This window comes from Syngnathus scovelli, chromosome 6 (assembly GCF_024217435.2).
Source record: "Syngnathus scovelli strain Florida chromosome 6, RoL_Ssco_1.2, whole genome shotgun sequence".
Taxonomy (NCBI): domain Eukaryota; kingdom Metazoa; phylum Chordata; class Actinopteri; order Syngnathiformes; family Syngnathidae; genus Syngnathus; species Syngnathus scovelli.
This window is the reverse complement of record NC_090852.1, coordinates 2,755,837-2,780,670: the sequence shown is the minus strand read 5'-3', so window position 1 is coordinate 2,780,670 and position 24,834 is coordinate 2,755,837. Positions and strand designations below refer to the sequence as shown.

Sequence of the window (24,834 nt, the reverse complement as noted above, 5' to 3'; positions counted from 1 at the left end):
TTCATCTTTTGCTTACCTATTTCACAACTTCCCACTTACAAAAAATTCCAAATTTGGAATTCAACCAAATTCTCAAAAATTTTGTTTTTCTACTCTAATTTCGACATTTTTTAACCGATTTAACTCATTCCAACTTTCAACTGTTCATGTTTTGCCTACCTATTCCACAACTTCCCGTTTACCAAAAATTCCAAATTTGAAATTCAACCAAATTCTCCAAAATTTCGTTTTTCTAATCTAATTTCTACATTGTTCAACCGATTCAACCCATTCCAACTTTCAACTCTTCATCTTTTGCCTACCTATTCGACAACTTCCCACTTACCAAAAATTCCATATTTGAAATTCAACCAAATTCTCCAACATTTTGTTTTTCTACTCTAATTTCTACATTGTTCAACCGATTCAACCCATTCCAACTTTCAACTCTTCATCTTTTGCCTACCTATTCCACAACGTCCGACTTACCAAAAATTCCAAATTTGAAATTCAACCAAAATCTCCAAAATTTCGTTTTTCTACTGTAATTTCTACATTGTTCAACCGATTCAACCCATTCCAACTTTCAACTCTTCATCTTTTGCCTACCTATTCCACAACTTCCCACTTACCAAAAATTAAAAATTAAAAATTTGAAATTCAACCAAATTCTCAAACATTTTGTTTTTCTACTATAATCTTTACATTGTGCAACCGATTCAATCCATTCCAACTTTCAACTTTTCATCTTTTGCTTACCTATTTCACAACTTCCCACTTACCAAAAATTCCAAATTTGAAATTCAACCAAATTCGGAAAAATTTCGTTTTTCGACTCTAATTTGTACATTTTTCAACCGATTCAACCCATTCCAACTTTCAACTCTTCATCTTTTTCCTACCTATTCCCCAAATTTCCACTTGCCATAAATTCCACATTTTAAGATTTTAAACTCAACCAAATTCTCAAAAATTCTGAAATTCCACCAAATTCTCCAAAATTCCGTTTTTCACCTCTATTTTCTACATTTCTCAAGTAATTCAACTCGTTTCAGCATAATTCGCCAGCATTCGCCAAGAAGTGATTCAAAGTCTTCGCCTTCACACGCAATTTCTCCAGAAATTGCATTTTCTAGTTATTATTATTATTATTATATTTTATTCTCCACACTTTTTTGTCCCGCTTCTTCTTCCACATAGTTCATCCGATTCACTCCGTTCCACTTTTGACGTGTTCCAAATATTCACGAGATGAGCGCTTCCATTTTTCTCGTTCCGAAAATTTTCCGATTTCGCAAAATTCGCGAACTTACGACAAATTTTTCCCCATTCATTCTTAATGGCAGATTCGACATTTCACATTTACATCATTCCACTTTTTTCTACATTGTTCAACCGATTCAACTCATTCCAACTTTCAACTGTTCATCTTTTGCCTACCTATTCCACAACTTCCCACTTACCAAAAATTCCAAATTTGAAATTCAACCAAATTCTCCAAAATTTCGTTTTTCCACTCTAACTTTTACGTTTTTCAACCGATTCAACCCATTCCAACTTTCAACTGTTCATCTTTTTCTAACTATTCCACAACCTCCAACTTATGAAAAATTCCAAATTTTCAAATTTGGAATTCAACCAAATTCTCAAAAATTTTGTTTTTCTACTCTAATTTCTACATTTTTCAACCGATTCAACTCATTCCAACTTTCAACTGTTCATGTTTTGCCTACCTATTCCACAACTTCCCACTTACCAAAAATTCCATATTTGAAATTCAACCAAATTCTCCAACATTTTGTTTTTCTACTCTAATTTCTACATTTTTTAACCGATTCAACTCATTCCAACTTTCAACTGTTCATGTTTTGCCTACCTATTCCACAACTTCCCGTTTACCAAAAATTCCAAATTTGAAATTCAACCAAATTCTCCAAAATTTCGTTTTTCTAATCTAATTTCTACATTGTTCAACCGATTCAACCCATTCCAACTTTCAACTCTTCATCTTTTGCCTACCTATTCCACAACTTCCCACTTACCAAAAATTCCATATTTGAAATTCAACCAAATTCTCCAACATTTTGTTTTTCTACTCTAATTTCTACATTGTTCAACCGATTCAACCCATTCCAACTTTCAACTCTTCATCTTTTGCCTACCTATTCCACAACTTCCGACTTACCAAAAATTCCAAATTTGGAATTCAACCAAATTCTCAAAAATTTTGTTTTTCTACTCTAATTTCTACATTTTTTAACCGATTCAACTCATTCCAACTTTCAACTGTTCATGTTTTGCCTACCTATTCCACAACTTCCCGTTTACCAAAAATTCCAAATTTGAAATTCAACCAAATTCTCCAAAATTTCGTTTTTCTAATCTAATTTCTACATTGTTCAACCGATTCAACCCATTCCAACTTTCAACTCTTCATCTTTTGCCTACCTATTCCACAACTTCCCACTTACCAAAAATTCCATATTTGAAATTCAACCAAATTCTCCAACATTTTGTTTTTCTACTCTAATTTCTACATTGTTCAACCGATTCAACCCATTCCAACTTTCAACTCTTCATCTTTGGCCTACCTATTCCACAACTTCCGACTTACCAAAAATTCCAAATTTGAAATTCAACCAAAATCTCCAAAATTTCGTTTTTCTACTGTAATTTCTACATTGTTCAACCGATTCAACCCATTCCAACTTTCAACTCTTCATCTTTTGCCTACCTATTCCACAATTTCCCACTTACCAAAAATTAAAAATTAAAAATTTGAAATTCAACCAAATTCTCAAACATTTTGTTTTTCTACTCTAATCTTTACATTGTGCAACCGATTCAATCCATTCCAACTTTCAACTTTTCATCTTTTGCTTACCTATTTCACAACTTCCCACTTACCAAAAATTCCAAATTTGAAATTCAACCAAATTCTGCAAAATTTCGTTTTTCGACTCTAATTTGTACATTTTTCAACCGATTCAACCCATTCCAACTTTCAACTCTTCATCTTTTGCCTACGTATTACACAACTTCCCACTTACCAAAAATCCCAAATTTGAAATTCAACCAAATTCTCCAAAATTTCGTTTTTCTACTCTCATTTCTACATTTCTCTACCGATTCAACCCATTCCAACTTTCAACTCTTCATCTTTTGCTTACCTATTCCACAACTTCCCCTTACAAAAAATTCCAAATTTTGAAATTCAACCAAATTCTCCAAAAATGTGTTTTTCTACTCTAATTTTCACATTGTTCAACCGATTCAACTCATTCCAACTTTCAACTCTTCATCTTTTTCCTACCTATTCCCCAAATTTCCACTTGCCATAAATTCCACATTTTAAGATTTTAAACTCAACCAAATTCTCCAAAATTCTGAAATTCCACCAAATTCTCCAAAATTCCGTTTTTCACCTCTATTTTCTACATTTCTCAAGTAATTCAACTCGTTTCAGCATAATTCGCCAGCATTCGCCAAGAAGTGATTCAAAGTCTTCGCCTTCACACGCAATTTCTCCAGAAATTGCATTTTCTAGTTATTATTATTATATTTTATTCTCCACACTTTTTTGTCCCGCTTCTTCTTCCACATAATTCATCCGATTCACTCCGTTCCACTTTTGACGTATTCCAAATATTCACGAGATGAGCGCTTCCATTTTTCTCGTTCCGAAAATTTTCCGATTTCGCAAAATTCGCGAATTTACGACAAATTTTTCCCCATTCATTCTCAATGGCAGATTCTACATTTCACATTTACGTCATTCCCCTTTTAAATTCACCTCATTCAGCACATTCAAACCACATTCGGAATGATTCTCGACATTCCCAAAATTCCCAAATTCAAAAATTTCACGTTTTCACGTTAAAAATTCCGACAAAATTTCACGAAATTTCGTTTTTCACCTCTAGTTTCTACATTTTTCAACCGATTCAACCCATTCCAATTTTCAACTGTTCATCTTTTGCCTGCCTATTCCACAACTTCTCACCTACCAAAAATTCCAAAATTTCAAATTTGACATTCAACCAAATTCTCCAAAATTTCGTTTTTCTACTCTAACTTCTACGTTTTTCAACCGATTCAACCCATTCCAACTTTCAACTGTTCATCTTTTGCCTACCTATTCCACACCTTCCCACTTACCAAAATTTCCAAATTTTCAATTTTGAAATTCAACCAAATTCTACAAAATTTGGTTTTTCTACTCTAATTTCTACATTTTTCAACCGATTCAACCCATTCCAACTTTATTCACTTTGGTCACCTCATCCTTACCATATTCACCCCCTTCACCCCCACTTCCACTATGCTTACACAATTCAACCCTTGACCCCCACTTCCAGTGTGGCGGCCATCTTGGATTGACCCTGAAGTGCTCCCAATGACCCTAGAATGAACCGGAAGTGCCCCAAATCGAACCGGAAGTGACCTTAGGTAAACAGGAAGTGACCTTAGGTAAACCGGAAGTGACCCCAAATCAAACCGGAAGTGACCTTTTTAAACCGGAAGTGACCTTTTTAAACCGGAAGTGACCCCAAATAAACCGGAAGTGACCTCAGCTAGACCGGAAGTGCCTCTACTCAAACCGGAAGTGCCCCAAATAGACCGGAAGTGACCCAAATCACCCCGGAAGTGACCTTATTTCAACATTAACTGCCCTTAATAGCTACATTAGTCGCTAACTTTTGGATTTTTTGTCCGATTGAACCCATTTCAACATTTTAACCCCAAAAGTGAACCTCCTGAAGCCGTTTTCTTCCTTTTGTTCCAAATTTCAAAAAATTTTGGCGCAATTGCTTTTTCTTTTAATTCCCATTCATTCTCTATGGGGATTCAAGATTTGCTCTGAAGTGCTCCCAATGAACCTAGAATGAACCGGAAGTGCCCCAAATCAATCCGGAAGTGACCTTAGGTAAACAGGAAGTGACCTCAAGTAAACCGGAAGTGACCCCAAATCAAACCGGAAGTGACCTTTTTAAACCGGAAGTGACCTTTTAAAACGGGAAGTGACCCCAAATAAACCGGAAGTGACCTCAGCTGGACCGGAAGTGCCTCTAATCAAACCGGAAGTGACCCAAATCAAACCGGAAGTGACCTTATTTCAACATTACGTGCCCTAAATAGCTACATTTTAGCTAACTTTTGCATTTTTTGTCCGATTAAACCCGTTTCAAAATTTTAACCCCAAAAGGAAACCTCCTGAAGCCGTTTGTTGTCCTTTTGTTCCAAATTTCAAAATATTTTGGCGCAATTGCTTTTTCTTTTAATTCCCATTCATTCTCTATGGGGATTCAACATTTGCTCTAACTTCTACATTTTTTAACCGTTTCAACCCGTTCCAACTTTCAACTGTTCATCTTTTGCCTACCTATTCCACAACCTCCCACCTACCAAAAATTCCAAAATTCCAATTTGAAATTCAACCAAATTCTCCAAAATTTAGTTTTACACTTCTATTTTCCATATTTCTCAAGAAATTCAACTCATTTCAACATCATACGGCATCATTCCCCAAGAAGTGAATCAAAGTCTTCGCCTTCACACGCAATTTCTCCAGAAATTGCATTTTCTAGTTTACAAATGTGATTGCACTTTTGTTTACATATTTAAGTGTTCAGATATTAAGATGTGATAGACATTTTTTGCATGATTTGAATGAGGAAAAATAACATGCTTTTTCTCTCGAATATATTGTTATAATCATTTGTTTCAAATGTACTGTCATTATTTTCTGTATAAAAATTAAATTTGGTGTTCAAAAAGTCTTTTTTCAAATATGAGACTTGAAAAAGAGGGGGTCGTCTTATAATCAGGCTCGTCTTATATTTGGGCCAATACGGTAATTAAGCAATCCCTTTGTGTGAAACTTTGGACAATTTTCTAGACATTTGGCACACAAACAGAAAAACACAGACAAAAACAGGTTTTTTTTTGCTTTTTTTACTTTCTGCCTATAATAATTTAGCATTTTATTGTTAGTTTATATGTTATTGTCTTTTGCATCATAGTATATTTTATGTGATAATTGTTTTATGTTCAGTTTTGGTTTGTATATTTTTAATGCTGCCTCTTGGCCTGGTCACCTTTGTAGATAAGCTCTACAGTGATCCATCGCTGCTTCACCTATTGCGGCCTCGGTGCATTGCGAGTTTTTATCAAACCAAATATTGTGGATACATTCAGTTTATTGCGGCTTTTTGAGGCGTCACTTGGAGCCTGGGGCTTTGTCTGCCCATATGACTTTACAGCACACTATTGGCCGGTAGAGAGTCGAGACCAGTGCGAACATGATGATCTGTTTCCTTGCTGCTGATTAGCTTAGAGCTGTAGGAGCACTTCTAAGCACGCTTTATCTCAGCCTCCCGCAGTCGCACTATGTATCCCCACTCTTCCACTTCGTTTATATATTATTTTATTATTATTATTATTCGGGCCAATACGGTATTTTGAGGAAGCAGGTACCAGCAGCAGGGGCTATGAGCTCGCTCAGTGGCCTGCCTAGCAGTGTTTTTTTTTCTCTTGTATCGATATGTCAATCAATGCGTTTCACTGCTGATCACATGCAGCTCTTGCTTTTCAGCCTGCAGCCAACTAGATCAAGACCAGCCTGTGAGCAGTGTAGCATCCATCTCCATTTCATTAACGTTGCATGTTATAGATCAAACCAGTAATTGAATCACTGAGATTATAGAACTTCACTTCTATAATTGTCCAAATTGCCATATTTTTTACATTTTGTCATGAACATTAGAATGTAACAGTTATTGCAGGATTTATATAATATTATTAGCATATTATGTAATCGGATAAAAATAATTATACATACAGTTCAATTGTATGATTTCAATATATAATGCTTAGAGGACCATAGTTTCATAGAAATTCTTGTCATAATTATTAGGCACAAGCAGCGAACGCTGCAAGGACCCTATCGTTTTTATAGAAATTTTTAGTATTATTCTCTATAAAGACTCACATTTTTGGGGAACTGAATGCGAACAAAAACGCACCAAATTTTACAGAAACATTGGGCCTGGCGGAAAACTTTATATTTTAAAGTTGCCATACACGAGTACAAAAAAAAGGTCTGTAGTGTGAAAAAACAATGTTGGACTATTTCGTCACATTTACAGAAGTCATATTTCAACAAGACTTCTGTAAATGTGAAGAAATAGTCCAAAATTGTTCTTTCACGCAACAGATCTTTATTTTTTAAACAAGAGAGGAGCCAGATGAGGTGGCTCGGGCATCTCATTAGAATGCCTCCTGGATGCCTCCCTGGGGAGTTCCGGGCATGTCCCACCCGTAGGAGACCCAATGGACGACCCAGGACGTGCTGGAGAGACTATGTCTCTCGGCAAGCCTGAAAAGGCCTTGGGATCCCCCGGGATGAGCTGGACGAAGTGGCTGGGGAGAGGGAAGTCTGGGCGTCCCTCCTAAAGCTGCTGCCCGACCCCGGATAAGCCGAAGAAGATGGATGGATGGATATTTTAAGAAACTTCTAGAGAATTTTTAGATGGTTTTCAAACTTTGGGTGTTTCATCTAAACATGTTTAGGATGAAAAGTTATTGAAAGCTTTTTATTTTATAGCACGCTGTTGCTGTGGCAATCCGCTGCTTACAAAGAAAAATCATGGTGTTTTTGGAGTGTCTAAACCTAGGCAAACACACATCAGACCTTAAATGAAAACCAGTATCGTTAAGAGGTTTTAGGTACAAGTTTTGGAAAAAAAAAAAAGAGGCTCGAGAGTGCCCCAAACACTTTTTTTTAAAGAAGCATTCCCGGTTTCACCTAAATCTTTGAAAATTGGAAAATGTGTTACTCTAAATCATGAGTGCACAGATGGGTTGATACTATTGCTTATATAATAGTTATTTGATATCTAATTTATATGTCGTTATATGGGCCTGTGGAATATTTTGAAGTGCAAGCGCCGTCAGCCGCGCGCATCCATTGTTGACAAAGGACGATCGATGGATTTAATGATTTGGAGTGACACAGATGGTTTGATAACATTATTGCTTATATAATAGTTATTTGATATATAATTTATATATCGTTATATGGGGCTGTGGAATATTTTGAAGTGCAAGTGCAGTCAGCGGCGCGCACACATTGTTGACGATCGATGGATTTAATGAATTGCAGTGACACAGATGGTTTTATTAACGTGTTATTTATGTAATAGTCTTTTGAATAACTCTGAATGTTACGTCAGGCCCGTTCTCAGCTCTTTGTTTGTGTTTATGTCACGTTAGCATACCAATCATTTAGCCTGTTGTTGCTCGTTCATGTCTGGTCTTGGTGTTAGATTTTGTCGAATAAATTTCCCCCCCCAAAATGCGATTTATACTCCGGAGCGACTTATATATGTTTTTTTTTCACGTTATTGGGCATTTTATGGCTAATGCGACCTATATTCCGGAGCGACTTTTAGTCCGGAAATTACGGTACTCTTTTTCACCCATTCTTCTGTTTTCTTTTCTTTTATCATCGTGTTTTCTGGTGACTATCGGTGGCTGTGCTACAGTGTCATTTCAGACTTGGCATAAACATTACAGCCAATCAGCGACTTCGTGCTTTGTCCGCTTGTTTACATGTTTACAGGATTATTTTAAGGAACGGCTCCGTTTCTGTGTGGACAGGGCCTCAAACTCTAATTGCGCAACCAGTTTGTGGAGTTATTAGATGAGTATGTACACCTAGCAAATCAATTTATTTTGCTTGAGACCTTTGAATATTTAGCCTGATCTATTTTTTGGTCCTTGTTCCCAGCCTGTCATCTTGCCCACATTTGCTGTACACCCGCTTGCTTCCTGCAATGTGTCAATGACTCAACTTTGAGATCCTAGTTGCTGACCAGTAACGCTCCACCTGTGGCCACTCCATTCCTTACACCACCTGTTGTGCAATAAATATACAGTAATCCCTCGCTACATCGCGGTTTGTTTATCGTGGTTTCACTACATCGCGGATTTTTTTTCCAAATTAAAAAAAAAAAGTCAAAATAAAACTTCTAAATTGAGGAATTATGGCACGAACGTTGCCCACACGCCAGCAGAAGGCAAGGAGTGCCCACACAATTGCAGTACGTACACTTGTAACTTTTTATAAAACAATTGTTAAAATAATAAGAGTTCTAAAAACATATTTACAGTGTTGTACCTTGTTATAGATAAATTGTTATAATAATAAGAGTTCTAAAAACATTTACAGTATGTACACTTGAACATTGTTATGAAAAAAATAATAATAATAAAAGTTGTTCTAAAAACATATTTACAGTATGTGTCAAGAATTTTCCATGTTATTTATGTTATTCAGCCGTGCTTTGATTTGAAGTAGGGTGATTTATTTTGAAGGCCGTTTTCAGGCAATACCACTTCCTGTTTTACGTTCGTGGACATATGTCGGTTACAGTGGTACAGGAGTTATTGATGATGTAAGTGGGTCTCCTAACAAGATAAATGAATGATCACGTGTCTAACGTGGGCAAACTTTTTGACTGGCGGGGCGAATTGGGTTCTAAATTTTGACCGGGGGCCGTACCAGGAGCAGATAGATGTAATGTTTGTGTGAAGTATCGTATTGGCCCGAATATAAAAGGACCCCGATTATAAGACGACCCCCTCTTTTTCAAGACTCAAGTTTGAAAAAAAGACTATTTGAACACCAGATTTAATTTTTATACAGAAAATAATTACATCTGAAACAAATGATTATAACAATATATTCGAGAGAAAAAGCATGTTATTTTGTCTCATTCAAATCATGCAAAAACATCTTTATATCTGAACATTTAAATATGTAGAATCACATTTGTAAATTAATGGCTTCTGGTTTTTGAAATGTAAAAATACCAATCTACTGTAATAAAACAACAAAATTGCAATAACTGCATTAACCATCAAAGTGAAGTCTAACTGTAGTCTTGAAACAAATCTGAATAAGGAAAAACATTGCAATAAAATAATGCAAACTGCTACCGCTATTGTTGGGGAGCCTGAGGACCGTATAGGGGGTTGAGTCGGATGGTTATGCTCTTTTCGCCCCTGGGTGTCGGTCAGACCGTAGAATTCAGTTTTGATTGCTTTACTGAATTATTGGGAAACAAAATAAAAATAAATAACCATAAATGAAATACTCTCTGCAACACACCAAACATAAGTCATCGATCGAGACAACAAACTACATTTGTTGGCGACCGTTAGTCGCCGTGCCGCTGCGTAACGGCTACTCGTACGATGCGAGGCAAACTTAAAGGAGCTGTCAATCAAACGGCGTGCACACGTACCAAACCGCAATCGGACAAAGGGTACAACAGTGGACAGTAGTAACAATGAAATGTATATACTCACCGTGTCAAAGACGCGCACGATCACAGCAACATACTCAGTCGATACCAGCAACCTTTAATTTACCGCTGCGCATAAGTGAAAATCGGTATAATGTCTAGACCTCGAATAAAAGACGACCCCCACTTTTTCAGTCTTATTTCAATGTGAAAAACATCGTCTTATATTCGGGCCAAAACGGTGATAGAAATGACATGTAAAGGTCATTGCACAAAAGGTTTTTACTTTTAGTAGGTAGCAAACCATGGATATTCACAAAAAGCTTTTTGAAAACAAATGCATTTATTAACAGCATTAATAAAATATTTCACCAAAAACCTACTATCAGTGATTCTCATTAAATACGACACTGTTATTATGAATAAGAGTTTCCATCACTTCAGCGCCTGCAGGTCAGATTTATGAAATATGTATCTAATGAGGCAAAATCACATCAAACGGCAAATATTCTAACCAAATAAATCATCTTGAAGAATCAGTGAAAGAATACATCTAAATAAAGTAAAGAAATCAATAGTATTGTTGGTCTCCTTTTTTTGCTAGTGCATCATGCCGGAGTAAAATTTGTTGTGGTAATTCTTAGGATAGAGCCGAGGTGTCGGTCTGTTAACCTAGATCTGTGACAGGCTTTGCTTTATTGATTCATGTGGCTGAACGTCTGCTCACACACGTGGGCCGATCCAAATTGTCCACTCTGTTGTTTTAAACACTCGGCACTCAATGCCCACCTTTCTTTTTTGATCTACTGCCCTTTGGGAAGAGGTACAGAAGCCTGCGCTCCCGCACCAACAGACTCACAAACAGCTTCATACTCCAGGCTGTTAGGATCCTGAACTCTCTCTCCCCTCTCCCCCCTCCACCCTCGGCTGCATAACGTCCTGGCCTTTTGGGCCACAATGGCTGCCTTGCACGACTCCACTTGTGCTACTCCTCCTGTACTTTTGCGCTATACACTGACTGTCTGCTGTATGCACAATTGCTCCATTTCACCGATTTTGCTCTTATTTATTCATTGCTCTTATTTATTCATTGTATGTGCCTTCTTATTTTTACTTTTTGTATTGTTTACTTGAATGTTTTGTTTGTCTGTGGACCAATTGAGTGTAATATGTCTTGTCACCGTGGGATAATAGGAAACGCAACTTCAATCTCTTTGTATGTCTTGACGTGAAGAAATTGACAATAAAGCAGATTTTGACTTAACTTTGACTCTTTTCCTCGGGCCACTCATTTTAATGGAAGGAATCCAGGGGAAGGTTTGTGGGTGGCATTAGCGTAAAACTGTATCTGAAAGCTCAGCGTGTGAATTACGAGAATGCTGACGTCACAGCCCACACTCGGAATTCGGCACTGATGGAAATAGAGCACGGAGTGCACCGGGTCCGTACTACTTAGTAGGTACTGTACACACACACTTGTGAGTGTGCACCGAGCTTTCTGACACGGCTTCCGGGAGTAAATGCGCGTGCGGGCGCTTCCCCATCTACTGGGGAAACATAATAATTGCAGGGAAAACGACTACAACATTTATTAATAATACAATTTATTCAGGTTTGGCGGGACGGATTAAACGGCCCTGTGGGCCGGAGGTGGCCCGCGGGCCGTAGTTTGCCCATGTCTCGTCTAACCTTTAGGACAATGTAGTATTGCTCCAAATGTTCATTTATTTTAATTTCTGGACTATAAGCCGCAACTTTTTTCCAAAATTTTGAACCCTGCGGCTTATAGTCAGGTGCGGCTTATATAAGATTTTTTTTGTGATTTTTTGTGATGATTTGATCACTTTTATACACTCGTAAAAAGGCTGTTGACCACTGTCGTGCGGTATCTTGAAGAAAAAAAACAACAAAAATACTATTTTGAAACACTACTATGGCTGCTGCTTATTCTGGCTGTGTTGCTTGTGGCTATTATGAGCTTTAGTAGGAATGCACGCTAGGTGACTCAGAGATTACACAAAGCAGTGGGGCTGTTTGGACCATCTGCATTGTATTAAAACCCAATCAATCAGCATTTAAATTCAATTCTTCTGACAATTTGCTCACCAAAAACAAGTTGTAATTTATGTGAACTTTTAATGCATTTTATTCAGAACGTTACTTTGAACCCTGAGGCTTAAATGGCGGCGCGGCATATTTATGGATTTTTACGGCTTTCTGTGTACTGTGTTTCTTTGTAAAAAACTCATGTGCACGTGCGGCTTATAGTCCGGTGCGGTTTATGTAAGAAAAAAACAAAAATATCCCTGAATTTTAGCTGGTGCGGCTTATAGTCCGGTGCGGCTTATAGTCCGGAAATTACAGTACATTCCTTTAGAGGTCCGTTTTAGCACAATCGCAAATTAGCATCTTTCCGCTAACTCGTTAGCCTGCCCAGTACTTCTTGTTAACATGTTACACGCACACACGTATAATATTTATATTTTCAATATTTATGCAAAATTTTCTGTATGTTATTTATACTATTAATGTATTATTTACATGTTTGAAACAATTATTTAATAATAAAATACCGTATTTTTGGGACTATAAATCGCCCCGGAGTATAAATCGCACCAGCCATAAAATACCCCAAAAAGTGAAAAAAAACATATACAAGTCACTCCGGAGTATAAGTCGCATTATGGGGGGCAATTTATTCGACAAAATCCCACACCAAAAACAGTCATGAACGAGCAACAACAGGCTAAACAATAGCAACAACAGGCTAAACGATAGGTATGCTAACGTGACAAACACAAACAAAGAGCTGAGAACAGGCCTGACGTAACATATAGAGTGATTAAGGACAACTATTACGTGAATAACATGTTTATAAAACCATCGGTGTCACTCCAATTCATTAAATCCACCGATCGTTCGATACGATAGCAACAAGCTAAACGATAGGTATGCTAACGTGACAAACACAAACGAGGAGCTGAGAACGGGCCTGATGTAAGATATAGAGTGATTTAGGACAACTATTACATAAATAACATGTTTATAAAACCATCAGTGTCACTCCAAGTCATTAAATCCATCGATCGTACGATACGATAGCAACAGGCTAAACGATAGGTTTGTTAACGTGACAAACACAAACGAAGAGCTGAGAATGGGCCTGACGTAACATAGAGAGTTATTAAAAAAAAACGATTACATGAATAACACGTTTATAAAATCATCGGTGTCACTCCAATTCATTAAATCCATCGATCGTTCTTTGTCAACAATGGGTACGCGCAGCTGACGGCGCTTGCACTTCAAAATATTCCACAGGCTCATATAACGATAAACTATATTTCAAATAACTATAATAAGCAATAATATTATCAAACCATCCGTGCACTTTAAATCCATTAAATCCATCGATCAAATTCCTCGTCCTTTGTCAACATCGCCGCGCGTGCGCCCTGACGTCAGCCTCGTCTTTATTCCACAGATCTAGTATATAACTATATTGTAGCGTTAACAAAGTACAAGGATAGACGTGGGTTTGGTAAACGGCTCTTTTTTAAACAAAACAAACTTCCAAGCGTGTGGCGGCGTGGACTTCCAGCCACGGAGGTGGAAGAGAGCTCCATGGCATAGGACCGGGCGTGCGTAATGGCCATGTCCGAGCCCCATGCACCGTTCGCGGACAGCCACTCGGCCAAGCGCCGGCCCCCGACTCAGTAGAGCAGGACCGGGCGTGCGTAAAAGCCATAATAGTTTTTCAAACCTTCTATGTCACTCCAAATCCTTAATTCCTTCAAACTCTTTGTCCTCCGTGTCACTTAGAAATGATCACCGCTAATGATGCCGGTAGTCCTTACGTGGGTACGTTTGTCCTTTATGTAAACAACCGCCGCGCCGTGCCACTGAAGTCTCTTGAAATTGTAATCTCTTCACAGTTCTCCAAACTTTCTTTCTGCTGCTCGATTACTGTTTTCAGCTGCATATTTTACAACTTGAAGTTTGTAACCTGCAAAATATGAGTTTCTTTTTGGTGCCATTTTTCTTAAACCCACCCAGTTGATGAGTCACGGCCAACGGTGAAATTTAGAGCGCCCTCATCCAGTTTCGTCTGAAAATATAATTTTTTTTCAGATGTAGTTTTTTGTTTTGTTTATTTGGTTGTTTTATCAAAGTCAAAGTCTGCTTTATTGTCGATTTTTTTTTTCATATACCAAGACACACAAAGAGATTGAAATTACGTTCCCACTATCCCTCGGTGAGATAGTACACATATGCATACAAGCAACACAAAAAAAAAAACAAGAAGGCACAAACAATGAATAAATAACAGTGTTGAATAAATGATAAATAAACAAATAATACATAATAATAATAAATATAAGAGGAGCAAAAATGGAGCAAGTGTACATACAGCGGACAGTGGACTTGGATATGGTGCTTTAAAGTGTTAATTGCTTTATTTGATGTTTTCTCTATTATGTTTTGAATATGTTCAAGATAAAGATATAAAAGCATGTGAAGTGATCAACTATACTAAAAATAACATGGGAAGTGTTCAACTATACTTGTAAGTAAGTGATGTCTTAATGATCAAGTAAAAATTTGTGAAAAAAAAAAACATATATAAGTCGCTCCTGAGTATAAATCGCCCCCCCCACCCAAACTATGAAAAAAAAAACCGCGACTTATAGTCCGGAAATTACGGTATGTACTTAAATGGTTTCATATACATTTATTGACACAAAAAATGTACAGATGAGATGGTGACCGTACTTCGCCAATTTCACTTATTGCGGGTGGTTTTTGGAACCAATTATGTCATGCTGTCATGTGTTGTCCTGGTCACTTACTGTTTTATTGTGTAATTTTCCTTTCGTTCCAGTCGGTGTGTTCTTCCCCTGTGCGTCCGGTCACGTGACTCCCTGATTCCAAGTGTGTGCACCTGTGCCAATGACCAACTGTCTTCACCTGTGTTCCCCTCCTTCTGTGTCCATATAACCCGCGCCTTTTCCCGTTTCCAGTGCCAGTGCGTCTTGCCTTGCTAAGAACACTAGCGATCACGAAACCCTCGAGTTCCCCGTAGAAGCCTTGTTTGAACGACTTTGATCACCTATGTTAACTTGGTTACGTAGTTATCTTCGTTATAGTATTTCCCTCGGTTCGAGGCGCTTTGATTTCCCTTTTTTCTCCCTCGGTTCGAGACGCCTTAGTGTCCCCCTTTTTTTTCCCTCATATTGAGGCACTTTTTGTTACTACTGCCATTGAAGAAAATAAACACATCTTTGGACTTTGGAAACTCTGCATTCGAGTCCTCTCTCTGCTCCACGCCTGACACAATTATCTGCGATAAACGAGGGATTACTGTAATTTCAAATCTCATTTCTGCACTTTGGGTCCCCCTCATGATCAGAAGCGTAAAACATAGCCTTCTTCACTGGGGTGTCTTGTGTATTAAATCCTGAAATGTGTACATAGCTCACCATGCAGACTATTGGCTCAAGTAGCTTATCACTCGGCACATCCACCCAGGTCATCTCAAGGGCATCAGGGTCACCAGGTGAACAAGGCGTCAATAGGTCGTCCACCATGACCTGGTTGTTGCTACGGGACGGGCCACGAACCTGCAGGGGTCATACATAAATATACTGTGAACAAAACTCCATTGTAAAGGACAACCCCACAGTGGTCACAGAAATGACTTGAATCAGACAAAACTAACATTAAAAACTAGAGGTGCGAGCAGCTATGAAGGTCCTTCGCAGCCCAGGCCACTTCTATCTATCTATCTATCTATCTATCTATCTATCTATCTATCTATCTATCTATCTATCTATCTATCTATCTATCTATCTATCTATCTATCTATCTATCTATCTATCTACTTCGTGCTTTATGGCACATAAGGCCTTCACAGAGCGATTCCACTTGTCACGATCAGCTGCTGCAGTCCTCGCTTCAGACCTTGACTTACATCCTGCTTCTTTCCTTTCTTTCTCGACAGTACGCCTCCAGGTGGTCTTCGGTCTTCCTTTCCTTCTTTTTCCTTCTAGTACCCAGGTCATGGCTGTGTTGCAGTCGTTGTTGTGGTCCTGCCGTAGTATGTGCCCAATCATTTTCCATCTACGCATCCTAACTTCTTCACTCAATGGCTCCATTTCAGCTCTCTCTGGTAGGTCTTTAGTGCTGATGTGGTCTTGCCAATGTATGCTGAGTATTCTTCGTAGGCATCGGTTGTGGAACACATTAATTGCCTTGCTGTCCCCTTTATTCATTTTCCACGTTTCACATCCATACAGCAGTACTGGCACTACTAGCGTCTTATAAAGCTTTAGCTTGGTTCTTCTTAAGATGTCATTGGAGCTCCTGATGTTTTTAAGTTTGATAAATGCCCCCTCGCTTTTGACAGCCATCCTTGTCTAGTACTGCTGTGCTCTGTCTGGGTCTCTTGTTGCACAGTGTCTTTGTTAGTCCATAAAGTGTCTTCATGTGTTCTTTGCTTGCTTCAGCTTCACTTGCAATGTCCTCCATCCATTTCTTTTTGTCTGGTTTTATACTTTTCTTCACCTCTTTGTTCTTCTCTGCATACTTCTCTTCCAACTGCTTCTTGATTCTTTCGGAATGTCTTCCCAGGATCTTCTTATTTATTTCATCTCTTTGCTCTACGAGGCTTCATGATTCCTTGCTGATCCATGGTTTCTTCTTTTTCCGTGGTGTACCCAATACTGCCTCCGCTACTTCTGTGTATGCCCTCTCCATTACTTGGAAGTCACGCTCTACCTCTTCATCCCCTGTTCCTCCTCGCTCGTCCTCTTCCAGTACTCGGTACCTGTTTCTTAGACGGATAGTGAAGGTCTTTAACATGTTTTCCTTCTTTAGTTTTGCAATTTCATACTTGATTCTGGTGTTTTTCCTTTCTTTTTGTCGTCTCTTCAGTCTTAGCTTGATTGTTGTGCATACAAGATAGTGGTCACTTCCAATGTCTGCAGACCTGTGTACTCTTGAGTGTGTGATCAATCTGATTCCTGGTCTTCACATCTGGAGATACCCACGTTGCTTTGTGTATGCCTTTATGTGGAAACAGCGTACCTGCTATGACTAGTTCGTTCATGTCACACATTTCGCACAGTCTTTCTTATTCTTTTTTTAAATGTTTTTATTTTTTTTTATTCAATGTTTTACCAGGTAAGCCATTTGAGAACACTTTCTCATTTACAATGGCGACCTGGAGGCAAGGTGTGTGAAGTGTCTTGCCCAAGGACACACCGACATGCGACTGTGACAGAGCTGGGATCGAACCGCCAATCCTTCGGTTACTAAACGACCCACTCTACTGCCTGAGCCACAGCCGCCACCTTTCTCCGTTGTTATTCAGCCTTCCCAGTCCGTGCTTGCCCATGACCCTGCCGTAATCTTGGTGTCCATCTCCTACTTTGGCATTCATATCTCCTGTTACAATCAACATGTCATGTTTGTTCCTGCTATCTAGTACATCTTGCAGTCTTGTGTAGAATTCGTCCTTTTCTTGCTCTGCATCTTCTGTGGGTGCGTAAATATGTACAATTGTTAACTTAATGTGTTGGGAGTGGTACCTGGCTTGAATGATTCTTTTGTTCACTGGAATCCAGTCAACCAGGGCTCTTGTTGTTGCCTTCGACACGAGTATGCCTACGCCTTGTCTATGGTTGTCGTCGTCTCTTCCTGAATAGATGATGGTTTCTCCTTCTGCCAGTTCCATTCTTCCTTGTACTGTCCAGTGTGTTTCGCTGATACCCATGATGTCCATTCCTCTGTTGGACATATTGCTGCTAGTGTGATGTTGCCACTTATGTATAGTGTTCGTACATTCCAGTTTCCAATCTTCATGGTGTTTTTCGGGTGCAGCAGTGGTCTATTCGGCCTAAGGGCGTTCTGTTGGCTTTGGCCCCTGTGCGTCATTGTGTCTCTGGTTACAGGACTGGCTACAGCGTTCCCCTGATTTGGTGTGTGCGCTTTGCTTATGGTTTTTGTAATAATGCTTTTTTCCGGGAGCGAGTTATCAGCCCACAGCCCAAACCCCAACCTGGAAGGCCAGTGGAATCACTCTTTGTCTGGTCTCTACCCTTCGACCTGTTCGGCATGGGTGACCCTGCCAGGAGTGCAATACTCCAGCCGACATAGCTCTAGGGGTCATGGAGACATGCAAACCACCACACCACGATAAGGTGGTGATCCAGTCGGGGTGGGCAGGCCACTACTAGCTAGGAGAAAATAAGAAAATTGTGCACTTGTCGAAAAGTTTAAGATTTTTAGGTCGTCAGGTATGTGCCTAAGGTTTATAAAAATCCATGGCTTCAAGTTCAAGCTGGTATGGATACAATCCAGAATAGCCCCCAAGTAAAAAGTTATATCTCAGCTTCACACAGTCTTAAATTGCTATATAATGAAACATTTCTACTTTGATTGACACAGGGACCCAAATTCTGGTATACAGTGATCCCCAGTTTATAGCGGGAGATGCGTTCCAGAACCACCTGCGATAAACGATGCTCCGTGAAATAGAGTACTTACAGTATATGTACAAACCGGATTCGGTTTTAAATTAGGAAAAATGTAAATATAAACAAAATACAATGATTTGAAAATCATTTTCAACCTATATTAAGTTGAATACACGACAAAGACAACATATTTAATGCTCAAACGCAAACTTTATTTTATTTTTCAAACAATAATTAACTTAGAATTTCATGGCTGCAACACGTACAGTAGAAGTTGGGAAAGGGCATGTTTACCACTTCGTTACATCACCTTTCCTTTTAATAACACTCAATAAACATTTTGGAAGAGAGGAGACTCTTAGCTTTTCATGTGGAATTCTTTCCCATTCTTGCTTGATGAACCGCTTCAGTTGTTCAACAGTCCGGGGTCTTCCCTGTCGTATTTTACGCTTCATAATGCGCCACACATTTTCAATGGGAGACAGGTCTGGACTGCAAGCGGGCAAGGGGAGAACCTGGACTATTTTACTTCGAAGCCACACTGTTGTAACGTGCAGAATGTGGCTTGGCATTATCTTGCTGAAATAAGCAGCGGCGTCCATGAAAAAGACATCGCTTGGATGGCAGCATATGTTGCTCCAAAATCTGTATGTACTTTTCAGCATTTATGTTGCCTTCACAGAAATGTAAGTCACCCATGCCATGGGAACTAATGCACCCCAATACCATCACAGATGCTGGCTTTTGAACTTTGCGTTGTTAACAGTCTGGATGGATCCTCTTTGGTCCGGAGGACACGACGTCCAGTGTTTCCAAAAACGATTTGAAAAGTGGACTCATCAGACCACAAAACACTTTTCCATTGTGCATCAGTCCATTTTACATGAGCTCGGGCCCAGAGAACCGGGCGGTGTTTCTGGATGTTGTTCATAAACGTTTTTTGCTTTGCATGGTAGAGTTTTAACCCGCACTTACTGATGTAGTGACGAACTGTATTTACTAACAGTGGTTTTCTGAAGTTTTCCTGAGCCCATTTGGTGATATCCTTTACACACTCATGACGGTTTTTAAGGCAGTGCCGTCTGAGGGATCGAAGGTCACGGTCATTCAGTCTTGGTTTCCGGCCGTGGCACTTACGTGCAGTGATTTCACTAGATTCTCTGAAACTTTTGATGATATTATGGACCGTAGATGTTGAAATCCCTAAATACCTTTCAATTTTGCTTTCACAAATGTTGTTCTTAAACTGTTCAACTATTTTCTCACGCAGTTGTGGACAAAGTGGTGAACCTCACCACATCCTTGCTTGTGAATGACTGAGCATGTTTGGGGAGGCTCCTTTTATACCCAATCATGGTACCCACCTGTTCCCAATTAGCCTGATCACATGTGGGATGTTCCAAATAGGTGTTTGATGAGCTTTTCTCAGCTTTCTCAGTATTTTTTGCCACCTTTCCCAACTTCTACTGGACGTGTTGCAGCCATGAAATTCTAAGTTAATTACTATTTGGCAAAAAACAATTACGTTTATCAGTTTGAACATTAAATATGTTGTCTTTGTAGTGTATTCAATTGAATATGGGTTGAGAAAGATTTTCAAATCGTTGTATTTTGTTTTTATTTACATTTTACACAATTTCCCAACTTCAACCAAATCCGGTTTGTATTTATTCATGTATTTACACACTCTTGTATTGGATGATATAGCACGTTGTGTTTCTTGTTGGCCGCTAGGGGTCATGGGTGTATTGTGGGTTTATTTTAGGTATGTTTTAATAATAATAATAAACATTTTATTCATAAGGCGCCTTCTTCTTTATTTATTTCGTCTACATCCGAGAAGAATGGTGCCGGGACTCTGTGGTGGTATGTAAGCACTGCTCGCCGCTTGTGGAGTTTGTGATCATTAAGTGCCGTCCTTTTTATCTGCCGAGGGAATTTACCGCGATTCTGCTAGTCGCGGTATATATCCCGCCTTCCAACATCGAAGGAGACAGGATTGCGGCGCTTGGTGAACTGTACCAGGCTGTCAGTGAACAGCAAACAGCGCACCCTGACGGTTTCACCATCTTCGCTGGAGACTACAATCATGCCAACCTGAAGTCTGTTTTCCCGAGGCTTCACCAGCATGTTCCCTTTCCGACACGTGGCGACAGCTTCCTGGACCTAGTCTACTCGGCGCAAAAGGGAGCTTTCAAAGCCACCCCCCTCCCCCATCTGGGGACTTCAGCTCTGCCTTCAACACCATTGTGCCGCAGCGACTCATCTGCAAACTCGACGAGCTGGGCCTCAGTACCTCCCTCTGCAACTGGATACTGGACTTCCTCTGTCAGAGACCTCAGGTGGTGCGTGTTGGCGACAAAATCTCCGCCAGCATCACGCTGAGCATGGGAGCCCCCCAGGGCTGCGTGCTCAGTCCATTGCTCTTCACCCTGCTGACGCATGACTGCACTGCGACCTACAGCGACAACCGCATAGTGGAGTTTGCTGACGACACGACTCTGGTGGGTCTCATCACGAAGGGCGACGAGACTCGGTACAGGTCGGAAGTTGACCTTCTGACCACGTGGTGCAGGGACAACAATCTCCTGCTGAACGTCAATAAGACCAAGGAAATGATTGTTGACTTCCGGAAGGGTCACACAACACACCTGCCGCTGATCATCGACGGTGCTGTGGTGGAGAGGGTGAGCTGCATCAAGTTCCTGGGGGTGCACATCAGTGAGGACCTCTCCTGGTCCGAAAACACCTCGTCACTGGCAAAGAAAGCTCAGCGCCGCTTGTACTTCCTGCGGAAGCTCAGGCGTGCATGTGCTCCTCAGGCAGTCCTGTCTACATTTTACCGTGGCACCATTGAGAGCGTCCTCACCAGTTGCATCGCTGTCTGGGGTGGTAACTGCACTGAACAGAACTTGAAGGCCCTGCAGCGCATAGTGAATACGGCTGGTAGGATTATTGGTGCTTCGCTACCCTCCCTGAAGGACATTTACACCTCCCATGTCGCCCACAAGGCAACCTCGATTGCCAGAGATGTGAGTCACCCGGCTCACTCTTTGTTTGACCTTCTGCCCTCTGGGAAGAGGTACAGGAGCCTGCGCTCCCGCACCACCAGACTCGCCAACAGCTTCTTTCTCCAGGCTGTTAGGGCCCTGAACTCGCTACCCCCTTCTGCGTAGCGTGCGGCACTGTTGCGCTATTTTCGGGAATGTCTGCTGTACGCGCACTTGCTCCTTTTTTTTTTTCTGCTCCTCTTATTTATTTATTTATTCATTATTTATTCAGCACGCTTTTGTTATACTTGTTTACTTGTTTGTCTGTTGTGAGCCATGTCTTGTCACCGTGGGATAGGGGGGAACGAAATTTCGGTTTCTTTGTGTGTCTTTGGCATGTGGAGAAATTGACAATAAAGCTGACTTTGACTTTGACTTTGACAAAACAACACAAATGTCACATGAAGAAAAAAATAATAATTCAAAGAAAATAGTCATGCGCAAGGAAGACTAGACCCTGACGGGCTTATAAGGTGTCTCCCTCAGACTTCAAGTTAAAATTAAAGACATTTTATAAAAAAATATCTAATCAATCAATTAGCCTACCATTTGAAGTAGGATTAAAATCAGTGTAATTACAACAGGATGGTAATAATAACCTAAAAAACAAATAATGGTAATAAATCCTTAGTAAACAAATAATAGCATCATCAAGGCAAAATAATAACAGTAGCCAAGGTAACAAGCACCCGAACTCAGGTAATACTACTATAGTTCATAGTGCATACGTATGTGATTTGTGAATACGTGTCAAAGCCCTTAAATGAGACATATCGTTTCCTCTCTTTCAAGTAGCTGGCAAACCAAGACAGTGAGACATCAGACACCAATATGCTTTAATTTTGAAAAGAGAATCTCATGGTCTATTGTATCAAATGCCTTGGATAAATCAAGGAAAACTGCAATAGAGTATTCTTTCATATCATGAGTTTTGTATAGTTTTTCTGTTAAATGAGAGATAGATGTATGTTGAATGAGATTTGCGAAAGCCATACTAGTGTTCATATAGTATATTGTGAGTATCGAGGAAGGTACACAGACTATTGTGGGCAAGTTTTTCCAAGATCTTGGACATGACAGGTAAAATGGATATTGGACGATAATTAGTAAGAACTGTTGGGTCATCATTTTTGAAGATTGGCACAATTTTAGCCAACTTGAGTTCCTGTGGGACAATGCCCTTTGAGAAAGACAAATTAAAAATGTAACCTAAGGGTTTCACAATCCAGATTGCAACTTCTTTCACAAGTCTGGAATCAAAATGATCACGACCAGAAGAAGTATTTTTAAGAGATAAAATTGTGTTATGAATCTCTTATTCAGTGGCTGGGGTCAGAGTAAAAGCTGCAGAAGTACTCGTCTCCATGTAATTGATTGGGTTATCGGCTACTTGTGGAATTTGTCTGGCTAAGGTTGGTCCAATTTCTGTGAAGAATTCATTAAATTTACAGGTGATTGTTTTGGGATCTGATAAAGGCTTATCATTTATTATGCACTCAGTGGGAAATGAATTGGATGATTTCTTTTTATTCAGGAATTCCTTTATTGTAGACCACAAGGCTTTCATGTTCTTGCTGCTTTTGACAATTTCATTGGCATGTTTCTTTTTTGCAGCTCTGATCACATGTATTGAGTTTGTTTCTAGATTGTTTGAACTTATCATGATTCATAGATGTAGGATTAGCGATGAATTTTTTGTACAGTTTATTTTTGTGTCTGATAGATTTAGTAATTGCCCAACTAGCCCAAGGCTTCGAACGAGATTCACGTTTGAGGCTTCTATTCTTTATGGGAAAAGAATAATTATAATGCTTGATCAGTTCCTCCAAGAATATGGTGTATGCCTGCTGGGGATCAGGTTTCCTTAATACAGCATCCCAGTTACCGTTTTGAACTTGCATTTTAAACTTGGCGATTGTTTGTTGATTAATAAGTCTGTATGTGTCCATCGGCTTCCCAGTAGGAAGAAAAGTGTTTGCTCGTGAGGAGGTAATAGAGAATATGGGAAGGTAATCAGAGATGTCTGAGTATAGAATTCCAGACAAGTGATCTCTGTCAAGTATGTTAGTAAATATAATGTCTATTAAAGTTGCTGAATTTTCAGTTATTCTCGTAGGTTTAGTAATCATAGGCTTAAAACAGAAAGAAGACAGACTATCCAGGAAAGACTGAGTTTGTTCCTCAGAGTCCATAATGTTGATGTTGAAATCCCCCATGAGGTAACATTTCTTATTTTCATGATATATTATAGATAGCGCATAGGTGAGACAGTTAACAAAATCAGGTATCTTAGATTTTGGAGGTTTATAAATGCACCCTATAACTGTTCGATTTGACTCAATAAATACTGCTTCTCCACTCAGCTCAAAAGATTGTTCAAGATCAGGTCTTTCTTTATATTCCAACTTACTACTAACATACAGTGAAACACCTCCTCCATTCTTGTCTTCTCTGCATCTGTGGACATTACTGTAATTGTTCAAGGCATAGTAATCAGAATTATCTTTTTGTAGCCAAGTTTCAGAGATTCTAATAACCGAAAAAGGAAAGTTTAGGTTGGAGATAGTTAGACCAAGATGGTCAAAGTTTTTAGGAAGACTATGGGCATTTACATGCAGAAGAGATACACTGGAATTATGGACTGGATCGCTGGCTGTTCTAAATTCATGATCAAGTAAATATTTGCATTTGTCAGTTACACTTTGATTCATGAAATTAAAACAATCAGGATGGTCAATTGATAATGTATTCCATAGAGAGTCATTAGTACTGTTGATGTCAAGTTCAGTTTCTACGCTTCTATATGAGGAAATATTGTGCAATGTCGGCATCATTAAAGAAGTGGCGTCAGAAAACCGTCATGCATGACAGAGGAAGTAGGCCTACCTATGCAAATTTGTCCAACTCCCCCAATCTCTTAACCATGACCACTCTAGCCTGCTCAGGTGCTCCATTCAGTTTTATGTATATTTTGCAGTTCGAGGACCACATTGCTTGAATCTTTCCCTCTTTACGGAG

The 24,834-nt window shown here is 39.4% G+C and overlaps 1 protein-coding gene across 6 annotated transcripts in view; it reads right to left on the bottom strand.

Moving 5' to 3' along the window:
- vps4a (vacuolar protein sorting 4 homolog A) overlaps positions 1 to 24,834 on the bottom strand; it is a 157,370-nt gene that overhangs the window by 33,487 nt on the left and 99,049 nt on the right. For 4 of the 6 annotated variants that reach the window (XM_068650942.1, XM_068650944.1, XM_068650940.1 and 1 more), the window contains 2 exons: positions 15,770 to 15,910; positions 15,140 to 15,231 (listed from right to left, as the gene is read on the bottom strand). The exons of 1 other annotated variant lie outside the window; for it this stretch is intronic. In XM_068650942.1, coding sequence (XP_068507043.1) covers positions 15,140 to 15,231; positions 15,770 to 15,910 — 233 coding nt within the window. The remainder of the gene's footprint in view (positions 1 to 15,139; positions 15,232 to 15,769; positions 15,911 to 24,834) is intronic. One more of the 6 variants, XM_068650941.1, reaches the window with a different exon arrangement.